We start from the raw sequence: 21806 nt of genomic DNA, 5'->3' as shown, positions 1-21806 counted from the left end.
AACTCCCAGAAACCTTGCACATCTCTGATTGCACCAGCTGAGGGAGAACTTCACAGGAGCAATAGCTCCTGACAAGAGAGGGCCGAATGAAGCTCAGGAGTGACTGTAGGAAACAGACACAAACATGTGACATGGATGAAAGATGTACCAGTATTGAAACGGTGCATTTTTGTTCAGGGGGTGGGATAAGCGCTCTCTCTTTCAGGGCGAGGACAGACTGAAAATGCAAGTATAGCTTTTCTCTCCTCCTCCCACACAGGCAGACAAACTCAGAGGGGTTCCATCTCTGCAATGTTCTCTGATCTCCGAGTCACAAAACACCTGCTACCTGCCTTCAGACAGGCAGGCAGAGGGGGGTGGAAACAGCAGTCAAGCAGTCAAGTATGGTGCTAAATCTGGGCCAATACTTTCATCATTTGAATAAGGAATTGCAATTGAAAAACTACAATTTTAAAGTTCAAATTTTGATGTACGAAAAAAAACAACAACAAAAATTTATTCGAACTAAAAATAAGTGCAAGAATATATTTTATTCATACCTCAGGGTTTCATCTGGATTGGGGAATGGAGGGCATGGCGTCCACTGACAGTGACTGTAATCACGAGTGACATCATAACAGGAATGACTGAGGACTGACTCCTATTGTGTTACATTCAAGAACACGGGAATTGTGAAAATTATAGCAATTTCTGTATCAATTATCAAACTATACAGGAAACCTAAAAATAATGATGAGTATTTTATTCAGAATCAAATGAAAATATCAATATATCTAGAATGCAATTAGTTTCCTACACTTGTCTTTTTAGTTTTGATATATTGTTGCATTTTTCAGGTTCTAATATTTGATTTTTCCATTACAGTTTTTTTGTGCCATGGTCAAGAAAATGTGCTGTGACTCTAAGAGGGTAATACAATGCCTGTGATGTGATTACGAAAAAACAGGCAAGGACAAAAATAAAGTACAACAAAGTCAGTGTGATGGGACAAGTTCACGTCGGCATGATTACGGGAGTAAAATGTGAATTGATGCTTGATGCACTCTGGAAGAGAATAATGGCTGGTTTTAACCAGTCTGCCGCAAAGATAAAGATTAATTTCAAAAAGTGTGTCAAGTCCTCATGTTTTAATTTATGTTCAGGCAAACATCTCAATGCTCCGATTAAGACATGACATCATGTCCTCGCGTGACCTTTAAGCTTTCCTCCCCTTCCATCTCAGAGCTGAACCAATCACTCTGATACCCCGGGCAAAAAAGACAAGCGGGCGCCTCATTTTGCATCAAATGCAGCTAAGCTATAAGCCTCTAAGAGCCACAAATATCTTTTCAGTTGATATATTTTCTCTTAGTTTGATAATGTGTGTGTAAAAGCTCAGATGTGATGTTATTGCTTTGTTTTGGTTGGCTGTTCCCAGAAAATAAACTAGGTTTCATACACTCAAATATTAACCCTTCTTGCACCATCACCTCATTAAGAATCAAGGTAACTCATTGATATAATTTCCTTTTTTTTTATTCATAGAAATTACCTGTTGTGTATTTTAACGCCCAAGTAGATATTAGAGATATGTATTTGTGTGACTAATTTTTAGACCTGTAGTTCTTCTTGTACTGGTCCATGTCTGCCCTCTAGTGGTCCACATTTTTTGGTGCAACAATTTTTCAAGCAGAGAGCACCAATAATTGGTCTTCAAGAGAGGAGCAGGTGTCTTTTGTAACAGTGAAGAAAGCACCAAAAATATTCATCTTCAGTATTCACACTTCTTAGTAATAGTATTCATTAATTGTATTTGAGGTAAAATTTGAAATTATTGATATTGATTTCAAGTCTCAGCCCTATGTATAAACGTAGATGAAAAATATATGTCTTCGTAAAAAAAACCTAAAAAAAAAAAAAAAGGTCACCTCTTCCAGCCAACAGCTTTGTCTATGGGGGGGATCATACTTTAAACCTAATCCTGCCTTTATATTTTTACAGATGTAGATGAACAAATTTGCTTGTAGTCAAATTGTAGTTATCATTATTATATTATCATTTTGTGAAAAACAACTTATACTGAATATTCATCACATCCAAATGAAAATGACCTATTACTGATTTGCTCTCCCAGCTGGAAGAGTCATGCTTCAGCTGTTACATAGCATTTCTGATCATTTACGCTCCTCTTCCTCCATCTCCAGTGAGATGTTGATATGTGTTTTTGAAACGTTGCCGTTTTTTCCCAGTGTCTTCTCTCGGTCCATGTATGCACCCTCAGGGCAGAAGATTGAGCATACAGTTGTGGCAGTGTAGCATTTGACCAGCAGATGGCAGCAGTGTCACATCTCTGGATATAGTGTTTTCTCCATCAGACAGCAAATGGTTACTGAGCTGTGAAAACATAATCACCAACCACTTTGAAAGCTGTTCAGTGAGCTGTTGCCAGATAATAACAAGCCAAGAAAATATTCCTTTGTTTTCTTGGTGGGGATAGTTTAGTGTGTATCATTCTCATATCACCTGTTGAACAAGTACTGTATCTTGGTGGACTATTATAAAATATCACCTGCTCACAGAATTTTTGATTTCATTGATGGGTTAGTAGTAAAAAGCATTGCAGTGAAATCTGTCTTTAACCAAGGAAACAAACACAATACACACTCCCTTTGTGTATCCCACTGCAGTAACGCTTCAATGAAGCGTGTGCAACATTTGAAAGTTTGCAGGAGTTATTTTGTGAGACGCTGTTTCTTTTCCTGCCGTCATCACTTCCCTTCTATCTGGCTGATCCCACATTCTCAAGTGTCGCACATCACTGTGTTCTACCTTACTTGCATCATGCGTTTGTGGAGAGCGCACAGGGAATATTAAAGGGGAGGAGAGACAAACATTAACAAGTAAACTGTGGGATGAACTTGCCACTCAGAATAAATCATCTGTCTCCATGGTTACAGATGATAGTCTGGCTCATTTGGCCTTCAAGCTACCGTATAATATGAACTGTATGCATAACATCACCGGCTCAATCTGCGTGACATGTCCTTTTTAATTGAATGATACGTGCATACTGAATAGGGACTGGAGATTTATGTGTGCAGCTACTATGAAAGACCAGAGGTTCACATGAATGACCATCACAAAGTCACATGGACCCTTATGTCATGTAATCTAATAAGGACAAACATAATCATATTAACATAATGGCTTTAAAACAATACATGTGTGATGTTTGTAACACACACACCTACATATTAATAGAAATTGTAATTATTTGATAATATAAAACTTTTAAGTTATCGCTGATGCAGATTTGTTTTTCACATTTCTTGATATCTGTTTGTATTTAACTGAACTTCGTGTCCTGGAAGATGAGTGTTTTCACCTGGGCCTCTTTCTCACCCCTCTGTCTCTCTCATCTCCTTCCCTCCACAGTCACATGGTCTCAGTGAATAGAGCATTGAGTGGGTTTCACCAGCTGGTGCCTTTTGCCTGCCATATTAATAGTGTTAAAATCAAACTGCTTGTGTGTGTGTGTGCGTGTGCGTGTGCGTGTGCGTGTGCGTGTGCGTGTGCGTGTGTGTGTTTCTGCCAGATACTTGAGTGAAGTGTCAATGCCACATCTGCCCTCCAACATTCCTGTGTGCCTCTGTACTCACATTGAAGCCTCCACTGAGTTCTGCCCCGACTCAAAACCTGTGGAAGATCATTAAGTTGTCCTTCACAACACACAAGCACACACATTCAAACTATCTCTCAGTAATATTCTTTCACTGCGTATGACTCTCATTCAGAGCAAACCCTGTCAAGGTCAGAACTGAGTTCAGAAGCAGAGACAAAACAGATAGAGAGAAGCGGGAAGCAGCTCGGGTCACTCTGGCTGTCGATTGATGGATTTATTGTCCTCTTAACCTGACAAATGAGCTCCATGTTTCCAGCCTCCGTGATGCTTCTGACTGACTTCTTGTTTAAGACAGGTCTTAGGCCTCCAGGGTCTCTATCTTAATGATGGACCCAGTCTGCTCAGACAGCCGGCAGAGCAGGATCTTCATCATCAGGTCACTGGTGCAGCAAGTCTTCCTGCAGCTTAGCTTGTCTTTGCTCTCATCTGTTTGACCTCTACGCCGCTTCCTTTCTGATCCCCCTTTTCTGTCCATTCTAATACTTTCATCGCTTTCCTAATATTTAAAGACTTGAACTATTTTTATTCCTTGCATGAATGTGATTGACCATGTTGCCTTTTAATTAACAAATCAGAGCTAAATTAAAAAGGTTTCTTGGCTGGTAATTGGTGGTAAAAAAAAATGTTGTGTGATTAATTGTGTTTCATGTTTATGTTGTATTTCTTGGCAATAGTCCCTGATGGACTGCATCCTGGATTTTGCACTGCTAGGTGGTGGTGATTCAGAATCCTGGATGAACAAACACACACTTAACCATAACACCCTGAGAACAGGCGGCTGAGTCTTGGCATAAATCCTGGATGTGTGTCATCCTGTGTTGTCCTGGACGGTGTTTAAAGCAACTACTCATGCAGATCTATCATCGTGGAGCAGCCACACCCCTCTGGCTTCTTCATGTAGTCACCTCTTAAATGCCCCTTTCATTTTTTGACCTGATGAACACTGTTTTTACTCCACTTCTTCTTCTCTTTTTGCTCCTCTACATCCTCCGTGAATCTGTCATACATTTGCTTTGGACCTGATTTGCTGTAACCGGAGTGTCACCACTGGAAGACCTCTCTGAACTGAAAATGACGTTTACTTACATTCACAGGTTATACTGTATATGTGACTTGCTTTGCTCTACATTGGTGAAGTAAATATCTAGCATCTTTGATTGCTGGTTGTAATCAGGTGCTAAAAGCTACACTCTAAAAAAATATTAAAGGACCCAGTAAATGTGCCAGTAATGATGAGTATTTGATTTGACTACATCAAAATTAATTAGTAAAACTCCAACAGGAATATTTGTGTGAAATAGACATATGTAAATTAAGTTTACCTACTTAAAATAAAGTATTATTTGACTCACAGATTACATGGTTTAAATATATGTAATAATAAGTTTATGTTTCACCAACATTTTTGAGAATATATTAACAAATGTCAGTTAGTTTTAATAAGTGCAATTATTAAACAGGTCAACTAAATTTTATTGGAGATGTAACTAACAACTTAAAAACATCAAATAAACAGAAGGGAACCCATTCTGCCTTTTTACGATTTTGGGGCGCTGGTCACTCACTCTGGCAGTGGAGTAGCGATAGAGCAGATGTCTTCAAGACAGCTCGCCCAGCCATCGGTGGTTCAAATCCCACACCTGCCAGGACATCCCTCGAAGTGTGAGCTGAAGGTGGGAAGTGTCAGCTCACCTCCCAGCTACTGCCGAGGTACCCTTCAGCAAGGTGCCATCCCCACTCATTTTGGGGTGCGACCCCCCCCAAATTCAGTTACATTTACTCAATTTGCGTAGGTAATTGAACCAAATCAATTCGTTCAGACGTACTAGAAAATATTACTTAGATTTTACTCATGACTCAGGTTTTGTTTTAACAGATTTGAGAGCTTCCATATCTACTCAATATTTGTTAGTGTAAAAATGTTTCACTGATTGAATTAAGTCCGCGGTGCACTGGCGTCGTGCCCGGAGTGTCCCCCGCCTCACGCCCTATGCCAGCTGGGATAGGGCTCCAGCTCCCCATGACCCGCTACGGCGGATACAGCGGCGGTAAATGAAAATGAATTAATGAATGATTGAATTAAGTAACATGCAGTATTATTGAGTGTAATCAGTCACTGTATTTATTTTAAGGGAGTGTGTGTTTTAAGGGATGTGGTGTGTTTTTACTCCGACCATCACAAGTGTGTAATCCCTCGTGCTACACTGATCACTCAATCTGTCGCTTCAACTTTTCTCTGTGTGTTTTTTGTGTGCGTGCGTGTGTGTGTGTCTGCACGCATGCTCCGTTAAGATGTAATGAAAATCAAACTCTATTATTCATAGGCTGAGGGAGGCATGCTTTATATATGAAAGTGTTCTTTGTGTGTGCGCTTAAAAAAATAAAATTAAAAAATGTGGTTTTGCTTCACTGATATTTCTTTTCAAGAGCTGATCGTCCACTGATTGCCTATATTTAAGTCAAATCTATTAACTTGCTAGAGATTATTCAGTTCATTTTTGTTATTTCAAAACAAACTTTGGTTTATTGGTCCGGCCAGAGTAATAAATTGTTATCATGTTCTTCCTTCTGTAACAAGCCGTTCCAGTAGCCATCAGCTCTTGGAGCTGACTGTGGGTTATGTAATATTCCATAGCCTGTTGTCAGAGACTGAAATATAGTGAACTGTCAAGATGATGGAGACGACCAGGGGTGTTTATCTTACAGCTGTCAGCTCCAATCCACCATCAGCACCAACACAAATATACCTGTTTGCAGTGAGTTGAATGTGCTTGAGTGTATTTAGTTCTGCACCATGTGGCAACAGAATTATTTCAATCACATATGGGAACAAACTTGGAATTAACTGTAACTGTAAAGACTGTAATGTTGTAGGTGATTTGTTGTTGCCATTTAATGATTTTAAGAGAATATGTACCTGTTGTGTCATCATCAGTAGAAGGGTCATTTAGATGTTCTTCTACTATAGAACCAGATATTGTGGTTTTTACATTTATCTATCATTTTTTTATTAACATTGTGCAGATCTTTATTCAAAGTAAGAGTGCATAAACTTTATGATTTTGTTTCTAAAAGAAATGGCATGTTAGCAAGGCAGTGAATAACGACATCAGCACCACATGACACACGACAGCAATGTTGTTTAATGCTGTCTGATTTTATTTTGTATGGCACAAACCTCAACGATATATAGGCAGTGATGGTGGTGGTGATGTGAGAAACTCTGTATTCACAGATGAATTGATCCTGTCTAGAATCACAAGGCATCCCTTAACCAAGAAGCCAAGATAATAAATCTGGTGTTAGGAGTAGTGATCTTATATGGTGACACAAGTTCTTCATGTGGTTGTCGGGGCTTTTGATTGGACTATTAAGGGTCCAGAGCCGCTTCCTATCAAATACTCAGCAGCGCTGACCCCAGTCTCTGACTTCTAAACGACAACAAGAGCGCTGAACCTGGGGAAACAAGAGCATTTAGAGGTAGCATCTGCCTGACGGGGCATTGATTTTTTTTCCTTGACCTAAAGTGTGTGCGCATGCATGTGTGTGTGTGTGCGTGCATGGGTGTGTGTGCGTATGTGTGTGTGTGTGTGTGTGTGTGTGTGTGTGTGTGCCTGTGTGTGTGTGTGTCTGCCACTCAGACTTCCAGAAAAATCCATGGAGTCTGGTGTTGCTGTGGTAACGGTAATCACTTTTAATTCTGCATCGGGGGAAGGATCAGGGATAAACGAGGCGTGGCAGCAGTTAAAAGGGTAAAGTAAGGAAAGTAAAAATAATCAAACGTGAAAAACAAGGTTTGCAGCGTTAGTGCGGAGGCAGAAAGAAAACAATGACTTTGAATGAATACCTTACTTTCTCAATGCCACGGAATCTAAATCTCCTCTTCCCTCCACTCCACTGGCGATTAATCCCGTCATCAGCGGCTGGTATTTGTCTAGCAACCTCTCCTGTCAAGTCTTTTCTCTTTAAATTTTACCGCACTGGAAACAAGAGGGAGGGAAATTTATTATGCATTCCCCTTTTTGCCCATTCTCCACCTCTCTAGATATTTCTTCACTTTCCCATTTTGCTCCTTCCCTGCTCCTCCTCTCTGTGTTTTTCCTGTCTAGCTTATGAATACTATTAATGAGTGTGAGAGTCAGACAGAAGGACAGTGTGTGTGTATGTGTGTGTGTTTGTGTTGTAATTAATGGTTTTAGTTTGTGCCCTCCGTCACATTACTCCACCGTACCCAGACAAATCCAGTAGTACACCACCACCATAATCTTCATCCTCATCCTCATCATCAGCTAGAGAAAACCCACCTCAGACCACCTGCATTAAACTATACTATCATTATAGTATACTGTGCTCCCTTTCTCTCTTTGACACACACACGGACACTGTCACATGTTCGCTTAATTTTCCACCACGTTCTACTCCCAGCCAATGAGGGGTCAGAACGAGGCTTGTCAGAACGTTGGGGGGAGGGCAGGAGTGAACCCAGCTGATTGACAGCCAGCGCCCTACAGGTGGAGAGAAGAGCTGAGAGACAGAGGGAGGAAAGAAAAGGGGGTGAGTGAGGAGGAAAAGAGAGGCGGCAGCATTCAGACTTACACACACACACACACACACACACACACACACACTCACACATACACTCACATTCACTTACAGTGCTTTGTTCCTCCCCTCTTACCTTGAGAGCCTGCTTCCCTCGGCATCCTATCCGACTAACACCACCACCACTATCATCACCTCCACCTCCACCAGAACAGCTCCAAGATGAGCCACTGCAGGAGAAGGTGCAAGAGGCAGCTCACCAAGGTGGCTCGATATTTCTACCACTTCCTCATGGGAACGCTTTCCCAAGGTAGGCATCCAAAACTTCCACTTCCACACCTAGAAGTGGGTCTTCAGTGGAATTGTGCGCGTAGCGGAGGTGATCAGCTCAGAGGCTTGGATTGTGACAGTTTGTGATCGTTGTAGCTTTCTGTTTTTTGCTCCACCAGTTCAGAGTGTCACTTTGTTTTTCAACTGAATGATGGAGCAGAGCAGATGCAGCTCTCATTTGCATAGATTAAAAGCAAGCATATTTTTTAAAGAGTGCATTTGAGTGTGTGTGTGTGTGTGTGTGTGTGTGTGTGTGTGTGTGTGTGTGTGTGTGTGTGTGTGTGTGTGTGTGTGTGTGTGTGTGTGTGCGTGTGTGCCCATGGAGTGTTTCTTGTTTGTATACGCAGTACTCTCTTTCATCACTGCTCAGCATTCAGCCACATGTGTCGTACTTACAGTACATGAATGTACAGTACTGAGCTTGTTTTTCCACTTTGGCCCATTCCTATATGTAACAATGCAATCTGTGATTATTGTTATGCATAAATTCATAAATTAGAAAGCCGCATGAACACACTATCTACTCTTTGACCCCCCCCCCCCCTTCACATCTCCATTATTCGCTCTTTCCTCTCTCTGTAGCAGTCAGACAGATTGCCCAGTGGAAGCATGTGGCGTTCCTCCTCCATTGAGAATGTCTCAGTGGGAGGAAGGCGCACACACAGACTTTAATCCACCCCTTCATCCAACTCACAGCTTGACCTCACCTCACCCATCCTCCTCTCTTGCTGTCCCTGTGCAGGTACAACAAACTTTGTAATGCTAATCTGCACTGAAAGTAAAGTTGCACAAGATGCATCAAAATCTTTCTTGATACTCAGAGTGCCTTATTTATTTTATTTCCCTCTTACTCTTTGTGCTACTGAGCTTAGTGTTAGCTGAATAAATTTGCCCTCCACCAGAAACACCCCCTATAGATGCCTTTTGACAACCTGCTGCTAAGCTTTATCCCAAGTTTCCTCTGTTTTTGTCCTTTTTGTGATCCTGAGCAGCAGCGCACACTGCCTTGGGCAGGAAAAGGGATGTTCTTGTAAATCCCAACACTTGATCCGAGAAGGTGTCGATAAAAACCGTGTAGATGACCTTGTCAATAGAGCAGTGTGTGAATGCTAATTTGACACCTGGGATTCTCATGCACCTCACTTTTTTTTCATGTGATTTCTTGGCATTTTGACATCGACTTAGTGTTCACGTTCACACCCTGAAGCAGCAACTGGACGTGTGTGAGGAGGCATGCATGGGTGTGATACATGCAGCTGTTAGCGAAAGGCACAATAATCAATATATTGACTATTTTAAAAGTTGATCACTGTTCCAGCTGTCAAGTCACACAGATAAAGGTAATCTGTAAGAAGTACTACCTAACTCAACAACTTTATTTTTAAAGCAAATTCAACCAAATTGCTGTGAAGCATATGACCATATATTAGTTTGTACTGTATATGGTCTTTCATATCTGGAAGCATTCACTTACTGGATCTTTATATATCTCCATAAACAATCAGCTTCAGTCATTTTGTTTTATAAAATTGTGTGGATTTAAACTTCAGTTCCAATGACTAAAGCACCATAAATCAGGTCATGTGAAACACTGAATTTCAATGTTATGCCATACATTCTAGCAGTTTTGATACTTGCAAAGAGGAAACCTCGTGAACTACATCCTAATGGTTCTGATCTGAACCCATCGGCAGAGAAACGGTCCTCATTGCATTGGAGGGAGAGTCTGCCCTTTCTTTACATAATTGTTAGGTCCTGTAATTAAATCAGGGCCTCATACTGGTCCAGAGAAATTTGTGATAATCTCTTTAGGGGAAACTTACAGGAATACTCCATATATCTGTCCGTGTGTCTGTCCATCCGTCTGTAGCTATTTGCTAAGTATACAGTTATTGACCGATGATTTGACTTGGTGAGACCTTTATATTAGTAAAATGTAATGTAAATATTATTATAATTGATGTTGTGGACATACTGTATTGTTGGCGACTCACTTTTACTCTCTCTCAGGCAGATATACATAAACATAGTAAGGAAATAGAAACACTGGTAAACTGCAAAGTTTGACATTTTGCTTGCAAAACAAACCTGACGTCCAACTAGATGCACAGTCTCAAAGTCCCTTCACCCGCTCCCATCCATGAAGTATTTATTAAAAACATAGTCTGTGTGTGTGTGTGTGTGTGTGTGTGTGTGTGTGTGTGTGTGTGTGTGTGTGTGTGTGTGTGTGTGTGTGTGTATCCTTAAGTTTACTCAGAATGGAGTTACCATGACTACTGACTCCTGTGACTGTATGTTCAAATGAGTGAGAAAGAGGGAGAGACAGAGAAAGAGAGAGAGAGAGAGGGAGGGAGGGAGGGAGGGAGGGAGGGAGGGAGGGAGGGAGAGAGAGGGAGGGAGGGAGGGAGGGAGAGAGAGAGAGAGAGAGAGAGAGAGAGAGAGAGAGAGAGAGAGGGAGGGAGGGAGGGAGAGAGAGAGAGAGAGAGAGAGAGGGAGGGAGGGAGAGAGAGAGGGAGGGAGGGAGAGAGAGAGATATCTGTCTCAGTACACTTGGCTGAACTGACTAAAGGCTGTGCTACACTGGGATTTCATCAACGCCATTCAGAGGTTGGTATTTTGGTATTGTGGCATTTGTGGCTGTAACAAGGTCCAGAGTGATGTGCCATTCAAGTTAGGCATGGAGAAGTGGAATTTACTCTGCCGTAACACTGTGTACCAACCTAACAGTGACTTAACCCTTGCTAAAAAAAAAAAAAAAGACATATGAAAGCCCTGTGCTAATGAGTCCACTTTAAAGTCTTTTTTGATAGATTTTATAGCCTTGATGAACCTTGTAATTAGTTCTATGAAATCTGCCTATAACCCCAGTTTCTGCCTATCCCACCACTGATCTCTACACAGGATTGTTCTGTGTTACATCTTGTTGGGGTTTGTGCATTACTGCTGATCTCCATTTATGCTTCCATTCTGTGTGGTAATTAGTGTATTTCTTTACTCCCTGTGTCGTCTTGTGCCGATTTACTTCAACACTGGAACTGCCTTCAGTAGAATGAATAATGTTTCAATATTTTCAAGTTGTCGGTCACATTCAAGCTCACATACTAAGATGGTACACACATTATCTTCCCTATCCACTTTGTTGTGTTGCATGACACCATGACACTATCTTAGGCTCTGGTTGTGTAGAGGCTCTGTCAGCTCCATTGATCTGTGCTTTAGCCATGCTCTTATCTAGCATAAACAGTCCAAGCTGACAGCACAGGCCTTCTTCTGTCAGCACCTGCTCCTGCTTTACCTCCTTTCCCCATCAATGTCACTGTATCTGTATTGTGTGTCAGTATAGATTTGTATACAATACACAATAGAGACAAAAGCAGCTGTCATTGGAGATCAATATTCTACTACTTCTGTGAACTGAGGATAAATTGATGATGAAGATGTATAGTCACAAGATTTAAAATGCACCAGTGTTAATCCACTGATTTTTTAGTATGTTGAATTGTGATGCACCAAGGTTTTCAACATTCGACACAATCTGTATTTGATGTGGCTGAACGGTTTTCTTTCACTTGCTTCAACCAGACAGATTCTCATTGGACTAGAAGTTAAAGCTTTTACCTGGTCATTCCAGAATGTGACGTGATTCTTTTTCCGATACCGGGTACACAAACTATCCTGAAGATGGCACCTCACCAGTGCATCAACATTGTGAGGCTCATACGTCAGAGTGGCTTCTTATTGCGTCAGCACATATGAGGCCAGTCACTGGTCTCTGGCGCTGAAGCAACAGTTGGGTGAAATCGTTTGTCATGTAACCGGTGGATGTGTCGATGATTATGGGTTGCTCTGCAGGGTCAACCCGGGTGTGCACACACGTGGTTGTTGTTCCTCCAGCTACATGGAGACGGTGTGGGTGCAATATCACAGAATGGTGAACAATGTCATGATCCCAGTTGTACTACTCCAGCTGTGGTTTTCTTGCAAATAAAATCTTTTCTTTAGCTTTTGCAAGGGGTTTTAGTATTACTACTATTATTAGTAGTTTAGTAGTTTAATCTGTGCTTTGAGTTTAGCCATTCTATTTCTTAAAAAAAAAAAAAACCTCGCCCTTTTCTGGTGCCTAATCTACAGTATTTTAGCTTTTCAGGGTATTGCCTCAAAGTGTCACCAGTCCACTCACCAACTCATTTGTACAGTTTAAATATGTTTACAGCTCTACAGCGTTGACTGATAAAAGCATTCCCATGATTTTGTTCAATAACAAATAGTGACTGATAGTGATAACCTGTTTTATTTTCTGATAAAATTACCAACAACACTTTATACCCTAACAACGACTCCAGATTCTTTGCAGAACAAACTACCTCATAAATGGCTTTATCTTGTAATAGATGTCTACTATCAATATTTTATGTTTGATTCATTTCTGTGGTAACTGTGTAATGAGCAGCAGGACAGGCTGGTCTTAATATAGAACAATGATATAATCAGATGATAGATAGATGGATAGATGGATGGATGTATGAATGGATGGATGGATGGATGGATGGATGGATGGATGGATGGATGGATAAATGGATGGATTAATGGATTGACCGACAGACGGACGGACGGACAGATGGATAGACAGACAGGCAGCATTAGAACCTTTTTGATTATCTCTGATTCTTATCCTCTTACATCGATCAACATGTACAGTTCCACATCAGCGATGGAGTATTTACATGAAACATGTTGATCTGACTGACTGATTTATACATGATGTGGATTCTGTTCTAGGACTTTGAAGCTGATTCTCTTAGCACAACAATCTTGGCAATGACCAAAGAGATTCTGTTATCAACCTTTCATCTACAAATAAAATGTGCTTGTTCTGCGCCTCAGTGTCTTTAGATGTGGAGCTTTCTGTGTTTGTGTGTCTGAAATACTTCTACATTTATATGATATTGCATTTTATGATGAAATCTTTCAAATACTGTTATTTACTATGGAGACCAGGTTCCTTACTGTGCTCTAACACTTCAAGCTTTGAAATTATATCTGCAGCACAGTTGGTCCCCCTCTGATTAAACTGAGGTGAAGTTAATCTCGATCCTTCCTTCTATTGCCTCGCTTTTGAGCACCTGTAGAGTTTATTATAGTCAGCTCTGTTTCATCCCTCTTGTCTCTAAAAAATGTCCTTACATGACCATCATTAAATTCCTCTTTTGATGAAAAAACAGTATTACACAGGTATCTTGTACTTAATGGGTAAAACGTGGGCTCCCTGTAGAGACAGGTTCTCTCTAGTGCTCAAGGGATTACTTTATGTTGGTATATTTGCGTGCGGTAATGGCAGTCATTGTGGGAAGGGAACCTTTCATTACTGTCAGGAAAACTGAGTCCAGGTCCAAGTTACCCGCTTTTGTGATTTGCTGAGGGCTGAAGTGGACACAACACTGTTGTCTCGCACAATAGGAAAAATGAAAACCCAACAGGAAAGTGATCCGGAACCTCGTGTTTGCAGGGTTAGGAGCAAAGACATTTTCTACTCTCAAATTCATTAACAACTTTTTGTTCTACTTCATTTGAGATTTGGCTGCATTGATAAGTAGTGACAACTATTATGCTTCTAGCTGTTATTATCATTTGAAAATCGGCTGACAAGGAAAAAGATCTTACAGTGAGGATAAAGAGAGAAAAATGCCACATCCTATCACATCTGTGCGCTAACTGCTATTCTAAGAATAATCATCTGGTTGCCAGACATGTGAAAATTTTCATTTGGATGATTTTGCTTGTGCTAATTCTTTGGCACTTTTTCAGTCTTTGTTGTTGACACCTCGTGATTTGTTGGTTCGCAGAGGAGATTTAAGAAAGACAGCTAAAAATACATTTCCGCGGAAGTCCAAGGTCAAAGTCTGTGCAAAAAGTTCCTATTTGAACATCTATATTTAAAAATTTCCATCTCATTCCATCTTCAGGCGCATGCACTGGCATTCCAGATCAAGTTATTAAAGGAAAAGCGACAGTTGGTTTGCAGTCATTTGTTCGTTCCTTGTATGCTGAATAATCCCTCTGTGTATCTGTTGCTTGCTTTGTTATCCTTTGCTTTTTCTGGCGTCTTTCCTCTAATCTGCTTCATGCTGTTCACATTTCACTTCGTCCCAAGCCCAATGAGTCGGCGCTGCAGCTTACTCTACCCATCAGGTGCTGTACTACCACACTGCTGTGCTTTATTCCAACTTCTTATATCTGATTCTATGATTCAAACCTGGTGTTTCACCTCTGAACAACTGCCAAAGTCTTCTTAAGAGGTTTTGCGACAAAGACAAGATGCTACAGTAGAAGCTGATTGAATTTGGCACTCGGATAAAAACGGAACATGCTACATTCTAATTGGATGGTATGACACGTCAGGTTGTTCCTGTCAACCCTCATCTTTCTGCAGAAGTTCTATTATCTGGTGCAGCATGGCCTGTTGGTCTTCAGCTGTTTGGAGGGCAGTTTTCTTTTCCAGTGCAGTTTAATTTAAGCTTTTTCTCCCCATCAGCCAGCACTCTTCTGCTACAAACATCCTGTACAGAAATATTATGTCCCAACAAGCCTGCTTCTTAAGGCCCCCCAACTCACCACTCTCTTACACCTCTGTTCTTTTCACCTCCACCCATTCACTCCTCACCTTTTTCTCCCTACAAGGGAGCTGTGAAACATCACCTTCATCCATCATGTGTATATACTCACACCTTGCACAAGCTAAAAATAAACCCCTATTAGTAGCAGACTGAGTGTCGGGGGTGGAAGGGGCAGAACTAGGCGTGACTGGTGGAGAGAGGAAGAAAGAGAGATTAGATGCGATGTTCAGACAAGAAGAAGAGGAAGTAAAGTAAAATGTGTTCGTAGTTCTCATTGTCTTTCTCCCAGTGGAACCGCTTTCTTGGGAAGGAGCTGAAAAAAATCACGCAGAATAAGTCCTTGGTTGCCCTCAAATGTACGGATGTACAATTGGGGTTTGATATGGTTCATTCGTACAATAGATTTCGCTGTCTGTCTGGTTTATTTAGGAGAGACTCACTTACTTTAGAGAAACCAATGTGCATCATAACAATTGAGCTGACAAATGCTGATAAATATTTTCACCACTTCATTTCCCTAACTATATGTATTCATGCATTATTATCTATGTCAGTCTTTCTGTGTGACTATTTTTCCTTGAGGGGTTGTAATAAATCTGAATACTTCATTTTGTGAAGAGCTTTGTACTCATTTTGTTTCCTGACGTGTGTGGCCAACAAATACAAGAACATTGGACGCAGCACAGAACAGTAAATAAGCATCAGTGAACTGAATGTCTGTCTTTATGCCACATGATCCTCCCCTGAAACCCAGCTTCACTCATGGGTGCCATTTTTTTCAACTTTTCACTCATCATGCAGTCATTAATTCAGAACAGTTAGGTTGCATTGCTGTGATCAGAAAAAAAAAAAGTCCCTCTCACCCTTGTGGGGTGGTATCTGTGTGTCATCCTCAAGCTCGGGTCCTCTACCAGAGGCCTGGGAGTCTGAGGGTTCTGCGCAGTATCTTAGCTGTTCCTAGGACTGCACTCTTCTGGACTGAGGCTTCAGATGTCGTTCCAGGAATCTGCTGGAGCCACTCTTCCAGTTTGGGGGTCACTGCCCCAAGTGCTTCTACTACCACGGGGACCACATTAACCTTGACCTTCCACATCTGTTCCAGCTGTTCTTTCATATATATATATATATATATATATATATATATATATATATATATATATATATATATATATATATATATATATATATATATATATATATATATATATATATATATTATGCTCATATATATATATATATATATATTTAAAATGAGTATGGATGAAGAATGGTCACACTGCGACCCCATCATTAACTGGTGACCTGTCCAGGGTGTAGTCCACCTGTCACCCAGCATCAGCTTGGATTGGCTCCAGCCCCCCAGCAGCCATGCAAAAGATAAGCAGTTGTAGAGAATGGATAATTGGGGTAACTCCAATTGCACATCTTGTGCCTACATGTCTTTGTATACACAGATGCATGCTCAGTCCTATCTCCAAGACCAACACTGACATCACATGCAAATATTAATACAAGCAGACCCACACACACACAGTACATACATGTGGGGAAAAGCCTCCCCATGACACACACATGTGCTTTAAACGCAGAGTTATAGCCCTGATTTCCAATTCAGAACTTTTAATTTATACATTAATGACTTCCTCATTTCTTTCTAGTTTTAGGGGAAATTTTTGTTAATATTTTGATAAATAATAGATGTTCTAATCAGTTCTTTGCAGCTAGCCCTTGATTCATTAAAGGCTGTGTAAGTCTAACTGGAAGGGTATTTTACATCCTTGGTTGACAAGTTCTTTTGGCAGTTGGATAAATTTACTGCTAACTATAGCTATCAGAGCAGTGAATAAATCTGGATAACTATAGCTATTAAATTCCCCAGGGCCATCCACTCTTGTGTGGATGTGCAGTCTGCACACCTGACTTCTTACTTACGAAGCAAAGTTACTACGAGGTACTGCTGTATGTGCAAGTGCATGGAGGAAAACACCTTAAAAAGAGATGATCACAGAATTCATTCTGCAACCATTATTTAATTTAGTCTATAAGGTATACAATCATAATTATGTGACTAAGGAAGGGCAAGGTTTTTTATGTTGTGTCATTACACAGAAGCATTTTCACTTTGTGTTTCTGCTCAGATGAATTCCCATGTGTTCTGAGACAGCAACGAGGCCGCAATTCTAATGGAGGTCACGAATGAATATCGTGATTAAAAAACACTTTTGGAGAGATACTTCAGTAATAGGCTTGTATAATGATTTTAACAAAAAAATTTGTCAAGAAATGTAGAATAATGATAACATAGATATGGATAAAAGAAGGACAAAACGCTGCAGATGACGTGCCAGCAGGAACATCGAAAAGACCACATGAACTCTGATATCAGAGCGAACTGTTCATTATTCTGAGATGACGTGAAATCTAAGTCTATGGGGTGTTAATGTTAATTTTTAGACACCATTTGCATTACGGTAAATCCTCTTGCCGTGTTGGCATGATCGGTCCTTATCCATGGTCATGAAGCCTAATTAGTAAATCTTCCACATCCTGGCCGGCACAGAAAATTAAATGTTTGATGTGTTTTTAAGTTATTCTTTAATGTGAATGTGGAACGGTTCAGAATTTATGCTCATAGGATCTATATCATTAATCTTATTTTTTCATGATTAAAAAATAAAATCATATCCCTCTCTTCTTTTTTGAGAAATTGCTACCTTATAATAACTGAAGTAAACTAAATAACTAGAGTGCAAGGCAATATTGGAAATATCTCTATCCAGATGAAGCAGGTACACAAACTCAGTTCAGGCTTATGATCAGATTGGTAGATACTTGTAGAATCGGTTGGTAGGTAGGTGCATTGTGCAGTCTTTAAGTTCACAAGCAAAGTCAGAGAAAGGAGGTTTCAAGGGTATCTGTTTGATAACTGCAAACATTTTAATGGAGGGAACTACTGACAGACATTGCTACACTATTGATCAACAAAACTCATATGGTTGAGAAGCTAGAAAAAAGGTCAACTCTGGCCAGAAAATCTCCTCTACAAGCTGGAAACACACATTTTTATTTGTATTTTTTTATATTACTATTTTATTTTATTTATGAAGCACTAATGTCCAGCTGAAACTTTTTTTTGGTCTTTCTATCCATGTTACACTCTTTGTGATAGACAGCAGTGAATCAGAACAAAAAAAAGCACATCACGAAATCCATTTGGGAAAGTGTTGGTCAGAGCCACTAAAAGTGTGACGGTCCCAGACTGGGACGGACTTGTCTGTTCCACTCAGCCATCCAGGCATGAAGATGCCAAATAGTGGACAGAGACAACCTTGAGAGACTGTTCCACTGACCTCTGGTCAACCTAACAGATTTTGTAGCTACTGAGAGCAGAGGGAGAGAGAGAGGAAATGAAGGGGAAGTATGGTGTTAGGCTGGCAGTTAAGGATTCTTGATGAGTGTGTGTGTGTGTGTGTGTGTGTGTGTGTGTGTGTGTGTGTGTGTGTGTGTGTGTGTGTGTGTGTGTGTGTGTGTGTGTGTGTGTGTGTGTGTGTGTGTGTGTGTGTGTGTGTGTGTGTGTGTGTGTGTGTGTGTGTGTGTGTGTGTGTGTGTGTAGCACGCATCTGAGTTACATAGAAAGAAAACCAATCCTGGGGGAACTGAGGGAATTAAAGTACAGATGCTGATAAGAATATTAGTGTCCAGGGATTTATTTTCTGTTTTTAATACACAAACCTTTTCAAATACACCTGCATAATCGTGCAGCTGTTCTTTTATTTCTTCATTTACAATGCTAATTCTACTTTTTTCCTCAAGACTTATAACAACAGTAATCACCAACAATAAATGTCAGGTCATGCCAGGACGCAGTTACTTTCATGGACAGTGTTTCAGGCATTTGTAAATCTAATTTCTGCACAAATTCACATGATTCAGATAAAATCGCAAATGTTTATTCAGTCAGTTCAGTTGTCTTTATCATGATGGTGAGTCAACGTGGATTGATTTGGTGCTTTTCCTACTATTGAGTGCTCTAAACACATCGCTTGTCACAATCGTCCATCCTGACGTATTTGCATACTATTGGCAGACATCACTGCGTTAAGTGGCAACCTTTTCTTAGATATACAGAACACCCACTTCAAGGTACCACAATGTGTTTTTATGCACATTCATTTCCACATGGATGGCCCAATAGGACAACGATTGGGAGAAATTTGGGGTTCAGCGCTGCAGCTGAGGATCCAACAATCAACCTTAAAATTAGTGGATATACCTCACGAGTCATAAAACTACAGTTCATTACAACAAGCAACTTTGTGTGTTCTTGAATAAACGAGGTACATAACAAATTCTAAAACAATAACTAAGCTGATAAATAAATATATATTTTCCTGCTGAGGTATTTCATCACAGCTGCACTTGGCTGACAGCTAAGCTGAACATCTGTCTTCTCCTTTACTTTTTTTTTTTTGTACTATGAATCTGTCATTGGCTTGTCAGTTTTTCGAGTGGCATTCATGTGTCAGCTTTTCAGTCTGCATCAACTTGATGTCTGTCACCGTTTTTGCTGCAGAAACGCATTTGTGTGTGTAGACACATGTCTTGCTGTTTGTCTTTCTCAGCTGTGCATGATATGTCTTGTAGTTTTAGGGAACATACGCAGCAGAGAAGATTAGGAGGCATTTAATCACTGTACCATCTACATCACTGTAAACAGAGACAGATGCTCAAACACTGTCAATATTGCTGCAGGGAATAGACATTTAAACCTTATTTCAATCAGAACAGACAAGTGAATCGAGTCAAGATAATTATTTATTGTAGCAGATGATATGTGGCAATTAATCTGTCAATGAGACATTGGCAATTAGACTGCTTCAGGATATTGTGACTGTTTCTGATATAAAATATACTGCATATCCCGGATTTGGAATCCAGACACTGGTGGTGGTGGCCGATGACTCTGCTGAGACTGATGAACCTAAGAACTTGAAATGATGATAAAATTATGAAAACTAGATTGTAATAAGGAAATTGAGGTAATCCATTACAACAGCACAAATTACAAAAGTACAGATGGGAACATGTTGAAAATAAAACATGATGACTGGTTGACAATGATGGGGTGTCACTCTCATAATAGATGCAATTTGAATCCACATGAAAGTAACACAATATATTTATTCAGAATGTTCCCATGTAACGGTTTTACTTTTAAAAAGATGTGGATATATACAACAAAATGTTTGAAAAATCTTTGGCAAATGTTGATGCAGCAGAATTTTGCAGTTGTACAGCTTACGGTATAATAGCAATAATTTGTTTGTGTGAGTAGCTAGTGTCACTCATCCTCTACATCCCCTGTGCGTGTCAGTTATTTAATTATCCTCCATAGTGTCCTTGGTGAAAGTCACACATATTTAAATTATATTTAAATAAACAGAATAAACACCACGAGGTGATCTATCATGCTCCCGGGTTCTGGACTCATTTGTTATTGATGCTGTGATGTCCTTGAAAGGCTACATGCGCAGAGCACATACACTGAGGAGCGTAAGTATTTATACCCCCTGTGATTTTGCAAGTTCATCCACTTAGAAAAAAGGTCTGAAATGTTCATCATAGATGCATTTCCACTGTTAGGGACATAATCTAACAGAAAATCCAGAAATCACATCGTATGATTTTTTAATGATATATTTTTATGTTACTGGGGTTCATAAGTATTTGAGAGTCATAATTATTGCTGATGAGAATCAGCAATAATTATGACTCTCAAAGAGCTCAGTCCAACTTAAAAAAGGCCACTTTCTCCCCACAACTAACCACCCACCCACCACCCCTTTGAGCTAATTAATGTTACCTGTGCGCCTACAGTCAGTCACAATCCAGCTGCTACCATGGGGAAGACCAGAGAGCTTTCTAAAGACACCAGAGAAAAAATAGTAAAGCTTAAAAAAAATTGAGAAGGCTATGGGGCAATTGAGAAGTGGTTTGGTGAGAATGAATCAACTGTTGCTGCAATTGTTAGAAAACGGAAAAGGTTAAACATGACTGGTAATCTACCTCGGACTCGGGCTCCATGTAAGATCTTTCCTCGTGGGGCATCACAGAAAAGTGAGGAATCAGCCCAGAACTACACGGCAGGAGCTGGTCAACGACTGAAGAGAGCTGGAACCACAGTTTCAAAGGCTATTGTCGGTACAACACTACGGCGGAATGGTTTAAAACATGCATTGTGCAGAAGGTTCCCCTGTTGAAGTCAGCACATGTGAGGGCCCTTATAAAGTTAGCCAGGGACCATCTGAATGATCCAGAGGGGTCATGGGAGGAAGTCATGTGGTCAGATGAGACCAAAATGGAACTTTTTGGTGTAAACTCCACTCGTCGTGTGTGGAGGAAAAAGAAAGATGAGCACAATCCCAAGAACATCATCCTTACTGTGAAGCATGGGGGAGGAAACATCATGCTTTTGGGGGTGCTTTTCGGCAAAAGGGACAGGACGACTGTACTGTATTAAGCAACCATGTATGGTCAGATTTTGAGCAACAAAATCTGGTGTACTAATCGCACTAGTTCCACCAACTTGTCGTCATCCTCATCGTCATCACTGCAGTCTGCTGCCTTCCTGCTGTTTTGTCAGCTTGTCTGTCTCAAAG

At 40.4% G+C, this 21806-nt stretch overlaps 1 protein-coding gene across 3 annotated transcripts in view; it reads left to right on the top strand.

The window, feature by feature from the left end:
* The window catches only part of LOC137603836 (A-type potassium channel modulatory protein KCNIP2), an 83463-nt gene that overhangs the window by 30923 nt on the left and 30734 nt on the right, over nucleotides 1–21806 (top strand). Inside the window, exon 1 of one of the 3 annotated variants that reach the window (XM_068327641.1) lies at nucleotides 8388–8513. The exons of the other annotated variants lie outside the window; for them this stretch is intronic. Within the exon in view, the coding sequence (XP_068183742.1) occupies nucleotides 8426–8513 (88 nt within the window). The 5' untranslated portion in view covers nucleotides 8388–8425. Of the gene's footprint in view, nucleotides 1–8387; nucleotides 8514–21806 lie in introns of those variants that run through there. 3 annotated transcript variants of the gene reach the window in all.

The sequence above is a fragment of the Antennarius striatus genome, chromosome 11 (genome assembly GCF_040054535.1).
Source record: "Antennarius striatus isolate MH-2024 chromosome 11, ASM4005453v1, whole genome shotgun sequence".
Taxonomy (NCBI): Eukaryota; Metazoa; Chordata; class Actinopteri; order Lophiiformes; family Antennariidae; genus Antennarius; species Antennarius striatus.
Note: the sequence above shows the minus strand (reverse complement) of the source record. Positions and strands in the feature narration are given on the sequence as shown.